We start from the raw sequence: 10,766 nt of genomic DNA, 5'->3' as shown, positions 1-10,766 counted from the left end.
CTCGATCCTGATCCGTATATAACATGCAGACATGTAACAGGCATGATGAAAATGGAAATGAAAGTATTGGCGTTTGGTTCACCATGCAATAAAGATGACATGAAGAAACTGAAGAACAAAATTCTGATATTGAAATGGGAGTCAAGTTAATGAGACTAGTTATCCACCACGTATGTGGAGAACGAATTACAAGTTAATAGGAATTTGTCTGTTTGATTTTGAATGTCAGTCTTGTACCAAGGAAATTTGGGGAGAGTCAAAAAAATTTCTGTATATTGTTTGCTCAGAGTTCTCTTGTATCCTGTGCTTAATAATGGGACTCTAATCTTTTAGAATAAACTTCACACTGAAGGGATACTGCTGGAGCTGAGTATTCAGTTCGTTATCTGAACCAAATAAAAGAAAACCGAATAAACGAACTGAAGGATACTGCTGAGGCTGAGTATTAGGTTCATCAACCGAACCGAATAAACGAAAAAAATTCAGTTCAGTTAACCAAAATAGGTATTTCAGTAGGAAAATAATTGAAAATTTCAGTTTTTTAACCGTAGTTATCCGATAACCATTCGATTTTAAAACCAGACTAATTTCAGTTCAATTTTCGGTAGTGATTTTTCAGCTATTTCAGGTTCTGTTAACCGAATTTAAATTCAGTTCGGTTTTTACCAAATGCACAGCCCTAGATACTGCACATACATCACCCATAAGAGTGAGCACACAAAGTCACAAACAACTATCTTAATAGATCCTCAAATAGTCAAACGAAACATGTCATGCATCTTGATTCGTACCATCATTTGTACATGTTTGTTCTTCAAGTCCTAACACACGAACATCTAAATCACATTACAAATGTTGGGGAAAACAGGAACATGAGAGATTATAAATCTGATGAAATAAGAAGAGATCATTGTCTTGACAGCATGACCTCTTAGTCGTCCTCTCTCTCTGGAGGAAGTCCACAGGGCAAAAGCATTTTCTGAAACAGAATACAAGGGCACAAGTATGCGATTATCTTTTAATGAATGAGAATTATGGTTCAGCAAATATAGCAGGCTTCATGAAATAATAATAAAACTAGTGCAAACACCCTAATTCCTCTTCCCTCGAGTTAATATAGGATCGCTTGTTAATGCAAATAGGAATCCGTCAATGTACATTACCTACAATCTACATAGATAGACCTTTTACAAAACTCATATAACTCAACACAACAGGGCTCAGAATAATTTAATTTCCTCTTCTCTAAAAATAACAAAATTTGCAGAGGTCAGTAGTCAGCCCACTTGAAGTGGGGAACATTATCCCAAAAGAGAAACGATGTAGATCTTTTCCTTGAATTAAATATTCTAAAACAGATTTGTCAAGGTAAATATCAAATATGCACTTCTGTGAACTCCCTGATGGTGAGCAGGCTTCCTCACTTTCTTAACATTTCACTACTATCTATATATGAAGTAAAAAAACCAAAGATGGATGGTTTCCGTATCACCATGTTACACAATATATATATATATATGAGTAAAGTGTACTTTGTGTACACCTACTTTACTCAAGACACCATTTGTAATATTGTAGTTCAAAATCGAGCACTTTCAATATCAATTTTTGTATTTCATTACACTTTGTTGTATTCCGTTAATTTGGATTAACTCCGTTAGTAATTTAAGGAGTAAAGTGCACTTTATGTATTCGCACTTTACTCAAAAACATCACTTGAATACTCTAGTTGAAAATTTACGATAAAGTGCGAGTACACAAAATGCACTTTAAGTAAAGTGCAAGTACACAAAGTACACTTTACTTTCTAAATTATCAATTAAATTAACCCAAATTAACGGAACGCAACAAAATGTAATGAAATACGAAAGTTGATATTGCAAGTGATCGATTTTGAATTGCAGTATTGCAAACGGTGTCTTGAGTAAAGTAAGAGTACACAAAGTGCACTTTACTCTATATATATATATGGCCCTTACAACGCACAGCTTCGATTTATTCGGTCACCGACAAGCGGCAACTTTAAGGCACAGAGAAGACTTTGAGGCACTGTGGGCTTTGGAATCCAGTCTCAAACAGAGCACAGATTTTTCATTTTAAGCACTGCCAGTTTAAGGCAACAGGGACTTTAGTGCCGACCGGTCCCAACCCAGAAACAAATGCCTGTAGAAAATATCAAATTTATTGTATAGTTTTGACAAGCCTTTTGTTTACCTTCTTTATACTCTCTTTTGCTTATGGTTGAAATAGTACAACCAGAATAGCTTAAACTTATGATTGAGTAAAACAATTAAATTATATTACTTTGTCAGTTTGACCACACTCAATTTAGAATAAATATCCCAAGGGAGGGGGGGGGGGGGGGGCCTGCCTTGTGATAAGACAGTTTCTATTAATAACTCAGTTGTCTTTGTGGTAAAGAGAGATACAGATAAGTAAACAGATGAGAGTAAAGCTCAGATTGTTAATCATAATTGGTTTCCTAAAAGTTTACTGCATGAAAAATGATAAGAAAGAAGGCTTAACATTGGCCATACCTGCATAAAGTTATAGCGTTCTCTTCCAATTGATTCATTTTCAGCAATTGCAAAATATGATAGGATAGGGTGATGGCCGACATAGGATGCATAGCTGTCACGTTGGATATTTACTGCCCACTCACTACAAGATTCACAACCAGTTTTGTATCAATTTAAGAGTTTTATATTGAAGCATAAATTATACTGCTTGTTATAGTATCACTTCTTATGTATAAATATGGTGTTTTTTTTTGGCTTTCCAATGAAGGGCTACTTACAATCTATTCATGTCTGCATGTCCAGTTCCCACATATTTAGCTTGTAGATGTTCAAGCTGAGAGTTAATGTTAAACCTGTCGCTGGCCTGAAAAGATTAGTAAGAGTGTATGTCAGCCTAACATGGATATAGATTTAAACCATATGTTTAACTTAATATCCCCTATTCTAACAAATGATCATCACACATATCAAGTATGAAGAAAAAAGAATATTTTAAATATAAACATAAATGATGAACACTTGATTCTTCAAATAAACAACAAATTTATGTAAAAGATGGCAAAAATAAGGTAGAACCTGTAAACATTATGAAGAACCTTATATTAAAAGTGACGGAGGATATTGTTTAAACGGAAGTAATAAAAAACAGGTTTTATATCAAACTGACCACTCGTTGCGCCAAAATATCTCACTTGACCCACCCATCTTATCGGGAACTCATTTAAGCAACTATAAACCAAATATATATCATTTTACCCACATCACTATTCATACCTTTTTACTTAATCATTTATCAAATATTTAAATTATAAAGATACCTGAAGTGGTTTTGTAATAAGAAAATAAATGGTTGGGTTTTGATAAATGATTAAGTAAGGAGGTATGAATAGTGAGATATTGGATATTAGTAATAGACGAGACATACTGATAATATATTGTTCATGACCATAAATTCTTTCTTTTGCACTATATGCGACTAATGCCTGACATTTTCCCGACCTAACTTCTTTTCCTCACCAACTGGCAACACTATCTTACTTTTCTGCAATTATTCAAATAAGGAAGGGTGTATTACTGTATTTATAGTTTACACAGCCGAGACGTGAACATGAGTATGAACAGAAAAACGCTCATCCGAGCATTATCATTCAATTTGTCATCCAAAATTTGCTCGTATCAAATTATACAATTCTAGTTCATGTAGAGGAACTATCTCATCTAATCCAAATCCACCCTCTCCCTCGGCATCATAAACCCGCAGAAATGAAATCGAAAAATCAGCTGAAAGCATAGGTTAAGTAATAACAAGCAGCCAAACGCAAAATCTCGAAAAAATTATACAAATTGAATTCAGGTGTATGCAATTGAAAAAAAAAATTAGGGTTTCAAAGTTAAAGTAACATACAACTACAGACTAAGAAAATTGATAAGTTAAAACGGTGAATTAGCACAAAATAATGATGAAATATGTGAACTAAATATACCTGCATCTTCTATAAAGCAAAGCGAGACTCTTCTTCCTTCAACTGAATGCGAGACTCTGCAGAGGATTAACAAACGATTTTATATCGATTTTCTCCAGGGGCTAAAACGTCACAATATACCCAAAAACCTATGAATTTGTGTCCGCGCGTATATGTCTAAGCTGAGCGTGTGTATCTGCACTTCTGTAGTAGAGTATGTTTTATATTTTTACTATTATTAAAAATAATCATTTATATTTTTAGAAAAATTTGGTTATTAGTTCAATTCTTTTTTAACCGCCGTTAATGATTGAATTATCAAAAATCCGAATTTCACAAATTTTATCATCAAAAAACGAACTAAAATTAAAAAATTAATTAACCGATCCGAAATTATTTCGATTATTTAATACAATTGTTAGTTAATGTGTCATACAATAATCGTCATATTACCTTGAACTCTGAGTTCATTTTTAGGAATCTTAATTGATGAATCACATTTTCTCATATTATCATATATATATATATATATATATATATATATATATATATATATTAACTCTTGAAAATGAAATGTTGGTCCATATTATTTATAAAACTGTCTTTTTCATTTTAAAATATAACTACATATTAATCATTTTATAATCTCCTTTTACTTTTATATATTAAACTACAATCAAGGGTAAAATAAGTAAAAAAAAATGTATATAAAATATCATTTATATTTTTATTTAATATTCAATTAAAAAATATATAATTAATTTATTATAATTTAAAATATTATCATTAATATCAATATCAATTACACTTGTCAATTATTTATGACCCCAAATTTATAAATAACAATTATTAACTTTTCGTTTATATAAGAAATATTTAATACTAATACTTAGTTAATATATATAAATAGATGGGAAGCGGTCCACAGCAACCGGTTGCTGTGGAGCGCTTAACCAACAGCCCATTTCCTGACCGTTGGATGCATATCCAGCGGCCAGGATCGTATTAAAATTTTAATGTGTCCAGCGCTTTTTTAACGCTGGACATGGTTTTTAACGCTGGACATGAGAATCCATGTCCAGCGCTAAAAAAGCGCTGAACACATTAAAATTTTAATAAGATCCTGGCCGCTGGATATGCATCCAATGGCCAGGAAACAGGCTGTTGGTTAACCAGTCCCTGGCAGCCGTATGCCAGGGACCTGGTCCCTAAATAGATTTATGTGAGTTGATTTAAATAGATTTAGATTTTTCTTAGTTATAAATATATGTATAAATTAATAAATTATCCATTAAAACCGACCCAAACTAACATATAAATATATAGCGGGAGGTCCAGAATTTATTTTTAATAAATTGGATTAAAATTTTCAAAACAAATTGATATTTGAGTGGGTTAGAATCTTAGAAACAATCTGATGGATTGAGATGCTAGAATGCCTCCTGTACACCCCCTGCTAAAGTACCATGTGCAATTAAAGCCCTTAAAAACTACCATGTGCACAATACATATATTGCAAATTAACACTAGACCTCCTTGCAAGGTCATTACCCAAGGTTGATATTCAAGAATCTAATGAAAACAATGGAGAACTACCTATTTATATTGCTTCTGGTGGACTATATATAATCATCTTTCTCAGAATTTGTAATTAATTAAGGGAACAAAAAAGGTAACATGTGAAACAACATATGTTTTGTAATACTACAAAATTAAATTTCATAACCCCATGTAACTCTTTCAGCCTGCTTCTCAGGTCTATGAGAATTGTATGAGTATAACTTTGAACAAGACACGACCACTGAACTGCACGTCTATCTTTACTCTGTATTCCTGAGGCTTTCAGCTGTGAGCCACAACTTCTTTTGGACAACAAATACAACCTCGTCTCCGTCTTGGTCCAACTCTGTAGAGGCATCCACGGTTGTCACTGCTTCCCAGTGCAAAGCTGTTAGATACTTCTTAACAAAATCGATAACATGTTGTTTATCCCGTATAATAATAAAACCAGTTGGCCTGAGGATGCGATCCATCTCAATTAAAAGATCTTCGCCACTGCAACCTTTCTTCTCAATGTCAGAAAACACAGTCCAGGCATGGAGAAGGTCATACGTTCTAGGGTATGTTGAGTAGGCTTCACACCTGTTAAACCAATGGGAAATGGATTGTGATAATACAAAAAAAAAACTTTAAGAGCCCTTAAAAAGGAATGTGGATTCTTATGAGAAGAACTGAAGGATGTGTATATATATACACATATATAAATATATATATATATATATATATATATATATATATATATATATAAATAGACTCAGTGTACTTCCATAACATACCAATCATGAATCGAGCCAATCAGGCCTCTGTCGTAGACCAGCTTGAGTGTGTTCGGTCCCTCTTCAGAGACAATATTCATCACCCAAACATCCTTGGTCTTCAATGCAGCTGCAAATGAACCCATGTTGGCCTTCATGTCCATCACATTACGAATTGTGTCGGACGAAATCTTTGGACTTAATAGATTCCAGTAATTCTCAACCCTATGGTGCCAAATTTCCTGTGCAAAAAGAAACGAGTTGAAATTTGTTCCTCCATTAATCATGTAAAAAGGTGGAGCCAGGTTTACGAGGCTAGTTAAACAAAATTTACAGTTCTAAATAAAGTAGAAAAGGCTAGATTTACACTTACCGTGTCCTTCTCAAACATGTCCTTGGAATAGCCAAAGTCAGCAAGACGTGGAGGGGGAGCAGTTGAACGTGCTGGCCAAGGTGCCAGTCCACTTCCTCCAGCTCTATGATCATCTGATAAACAGAACGCAGATTAGAAGGCTTCTAATTCTAATTTAAATTATTGCAATTCTAAACTTATTATTGTGGATTTCTTGGTCAAACAAGTCTGTATAACATCACTCGAACAATATAACATCTACAAGTCATGAATACCAGCCCATAGGCAGACAACTAAGTTAAGTGGACTCCAAGAACTTCCTCCATTTTCCTCATTCTTTCATTGAAATTTAGGGATATGGAGGAAGTGAAATTTTTTTATCAAGTGGCCTTAAAGCTTATGTTAATGTCACACAATCTTTCTTTGTAATAAAAAAATCTAATAGGTAACCATAAAATCGCTATTCCTCTTTAGCTCTAAAACTTACCAGTTGATTTCTAATATTAAATAAATTTTAAGAGATCCATTAGATCGTCACTCCAGTTATAAAACCAAAAATAAAGGCACTAATCAAGTAGCATTGGGCAATTGGCATCACATTGAACATCTAATTACAAGTAACAATGCAAATCGGGGTGATAGAAGTTCCCCCCTCTAATCAAAAAGAAAGACCAACCAATCATAACTAAGAATATGTGAAAGATATTCTTTAACTATATAACAATATGAAGTAAAGAGGAGGAAAAAGAGACTTACGATCAGAGTACGGGGTGATGCATGCTTCCATTGATACACCCCAAGTTGCATCAGGATCTTCATCAGATTTGCAAAGAGGAGGCTGGGTACCAGGCTCTCTTTCCATGTAACAGTCGTTATTTAAAGGCTTAACCCATATGACAGTTTGGTTCCTCTTTTCAGCTATTTTCCAACACATGCGTTCCACAAGTGCACTCATCTCTCTCCATATTCTAAGATCCTCTTCATCTTGTGCATATGCTTCAGGCGAAGAGTATGCAAAGTAGCCTCCAGGTCTTAACAATCTATCTAACTCGAGGAGAAGGATTCCATCCCTTTGCAGCCAATCTATTCTACAACGAGAACAGTGTGCAAGTTCAAAGGATCTACTAGGATAGGGAAGCCTCTGAGTTCCTAAAACACCAAGATATGCGGGAATTCCTCTCTCCAGAGCAAACTGAATTTGATTCTGGTGCACATCATTAGGTGCGACAGACATGGTAAGTACATCATATTTTAAAAGATAGGCTCCAAAGCTTGCAACACCACAACCAATATCCAATACTGTTCGCAATCTTCCCTTATTGTTTATTTTATTGTATTGAAATTTGAGCATCTGCCAAGTGAAACCACATGTATCAAAAGGGATGGGTTAGAAAAAATAGAATCAAGATCTAGTGTTAGACAACATAATGAATATCCGGAATACAAACAGAGGTTGTATAAATGCACTCCATAGAGACACTGTTTACTGATTTAGAGAAAATAAACTTACATTAGCAAGCGATCTGATGTACTTATCAGCTCCAGAGTGAAAATGTGTGCCTCCACCTGGGAATACAATCTTCTCACCGCGGACAACCATCCAGTTCTGATCAGACTTCTCTTTTGCAAGGTGAGTGTGAGGTATGTTTGCTTTCCACACCTCATCCCTACTCAGTGGCCACTTGATTGGAATCTGTGAAGAGGACAAAATAACACTAAAAGCTGATCGAGTTTAATATACCTTCTTAGTCATTTCCGTGTTTATTCAGTTCTCACCTTATACCCTGGAGGAGGCGGAATTAAGCAATTAAAACGTCTTTCAGGCATAGGGCAATGTCGTTCATAGTGTTCCATCAGAGAAAGATCCAACTTGAGTCTTGTTTGGTATATAAGATTCCTGTCTAGGCAGGGAATCAGTTCTGAATGTCGATCATCACAAACCTACAAAATAAAAAACAAAAGCATGACAATGTCATAAAACAATCAAACAAGGGATAAAAGGGAAGTAGGATTAAGACAGTTTCTTTTTGCAAAGACAGATAAAGGTGCCAGCCGTAGTAAATGAAAGTACTAAATATACAGAACTTACAGGGAAGCTCTTTGGTACAATGCCATCTTCTCCATCATCCAGCCCTAACTTAAAAGAAACTTCATCCTTGCCAAGATCAGCATCTTCCTCACTACCCAAGTAAGATGATCCAAATTTCTTTAAAGATCGGCTTCCATACTCCAAAGCTGATTCACCGTCGCTCCGCGAGTGAAAATATAAATAAAGAAAAAGAAGAACGACTGCCACTACACCTACATAAGTCAACCGCTTTTTCTTTGATCCGTCTGATCTTCCCCTCATAGTTTAAGCAATATTAGCACCCTCTAAAAAGTGCTTATAGTTTCGACTGATATTTTTTAGATTCACAATGGGATCTAACAACAGGTAATCATTGAGTGAAGAAATCTCATTAAGATCCTTTCACATTAATTTAAAAAGTATGGTTCTATCTTTGTGCCCAAGGCATGCGCATACACAACTTAAAAAGTTCTAAAAATAAATACACGAACCTTCACAGAAACCTGGAAAAGAAACAGGGAAACAAATCAGAACTCCTTGCAGGCGCAACAAATACTCACTGTAAGTATCAAACAAGTGTTGCAAAATACTTGACAGACCATTGTATCAATACTTCACCTTTTATGAAATAAAATATTATGAGTAAAAGCAGATAGCCATATAGTACTTACATTTCAATATCATATGCATAGTAAATTAGCTGTTATCGAACTTGCAGCTAGTTTTAAGATATCATATCAGCCATCAAGTGCATATCAAGAAGTAAATGAACTTTTTCTGCACATATCTCTAGATACAAATTAAAAATGGAAATTTACTTGGTAACCCTGAACTTAAACCGCCCGGTAGTAAACGATGATCTAATGACAAGAACATTCTACTTGTTTATACATTTCGATTTTAATAATTTAGTAAAAATCTTAGACCGTGCTACAAGTCACTTGACAACAATATAAAACCACAAACAGGACCTTATCTAGCCCAACAACTCTGCAACTCAGAAGATCAAAAGACCATAGTCTGCAAAGCGTCAAACAACAAACTATAACTAAAGTTATATAATAAATCCTATAGTTTCAATGAAATAAACAAAAGGCTCTATACTCAAAGACACACAGAAAAATTCACTCACAACATAGCCACTGCCCGGTAAAGCAAAAATGTTACATGACTGAAATCCAAGAATTCTTCAACACAAAAGCTGCATTTTAATCAAACTATAGGTAATGAAATCGACGAAAACACAAAACCTATAATTTTCCCAACATACATACACAAATACCACAACCTTATATACCAAAATGGGCCATTAAAATATCAAGTCCAAACATGTTTTTTTCCATCATAACATTCACATCCATCCCCAAATCACCATCCAAACCCACAGAATCACATTGAAGATTCGAACTTGCACAACAATACCATGTATATACAAGTAAACAAACTGACCCAACAAAATCTACACTAAAATCTACGATAAAACAACATTGAAATCAGCTTAAAAAAACCCAGCATTGATATGAGCAAAAAAGCAAGAATAGATCCACCGACACTTACTGAAAGATGGGCTTGAGCCAGATCTGAGATGGGTTTGTCAAATTCAGGAATTATATAGTGGGAAAGTCTTGCAACAAGAAAGGGACGTTGAGAGAGAGCTCTACAAATGTGTGTGATGATGAGTGTATATATAACAAACAAAACAATGACATGATGATAGCAGTATGAGGAATAATGGGAGATAGTATAGCTTTGGATCTCAATATTTTTTATTCGTCTCTACATATTTTTATTTTGCCTCTCCTTGGCATTAGCGGCTGTTTGCGGATTGAATCATATATTTTGATTAATTGATTGAAATAGATGTTTTAACTACCGGATTGAATTAGCAGTTTTTCGTAAAATTGTTTTGTAAATAGCAGATTGATTATTTTTCTTTGACACAAATCAAAAATTCTAAAAAGATTCTCAAAATAACTTTTTCAAGAATTTATTTTGCAAAAATCTATATTTATATAATATTATTTTATATCTTTAATAAGTATATAACTT

The 10,766-nt window shown here is 34.2% G+C and overlaps 2 protein-coding genes across 3 annotated transcripts; both read right to left on the bottom strand.

Annotated features, from left to right (window-relative positions):
* Nucleotides 1-723: 723 nt before the first annotated feature.
* On the bottom strand, nucleotides 724-4,176 carry LOC108193736 (uncharacterized protein At4g14342). 2 transcript variants are annotated; one of them, XM_064080776.1, is made up of 4 exons: nucleotides 4,004-4,176; nucleotides 2,798-2,883; nucleotides 2,538-2,661; nucleotides 724-979 (listed from the first exon to the last, which is right to left on the bottom strand). In XM_064080776.1, the coding sequence occupies exons 1-4, from the start codon at nucleotides 4,007-4,009 to the stop codon at nucleotides 932-934; spliced, it is 264 nt and encodes an 87-aa protein (XP_063936846.1). In that variant the 5' UTR covers nucleotides 4,010-4,176; the 3' UTR covers nucleotides 724-931. The 2 variants fall into 2 exon arrangements, with proteins under 2 accessions (XP_063936846.1, XP_063936845.1); XM_064080775.1 differs by lacking the exon at nucleotides 724-979 and adding an exon at nucleotides 1,874-2,163 and having other exon boundaries at nucleotides 4,004-4,157.
* A 1,382-nt stretch (nucleotides 4,177-5,558) lies between these two features.
* On the bottom strand, nucleotides 5,559-10,489 carry LOC108196373 (probable methyltransferase PMT3). Its single transcript, XM_017363630.2, has 8 exons — nucleotides 10,275-10,489; nucleotides 8,739-9,220; nucleotides 8,426-8,590; nucleotides 8,160-8,342; nucleotides 7,406-8,000; nucleotides 6,671-6,783; nucleotides 6,319-6,539; nucleotides 5,559-6,124 (listed from the first exon to the last, which is right to left on the bottom strand). Exons 2-8 carry the CDS (start codon nucleotides 8,997-8,999, stop codon nucleotides 5,803-5,805), a joined length of 1,860 nt encoding a protein of 619 aa, XP_017219119.1. The 5' UTR covers nucleotides 9,000-9,220; nucleotides 10,275-10,489; the 3' UTR covers nucleotides 5,559-5,802.
* Between the last annotated feature and the right edge of the window lie 277 nt (nucleotides 10,490-10,766).

This window comes from Daucus carota, chromosome 7 (genome assembly GCF_001625215.2).
Source record: "Daucus carota subsp. sativus chromosome 7, DH1 v3.0, whole genome shotgun sequence".
NCBI classification, from domain to species: Eukaryota; Viridiplantae; Streptophyta; class Magnoliopsida; order Apiales; family Apiaceae; genus Daucus; species Daucus carota.
This window is presented reverse-complemented; position numbering and strand designations above follow the sequence as displayed.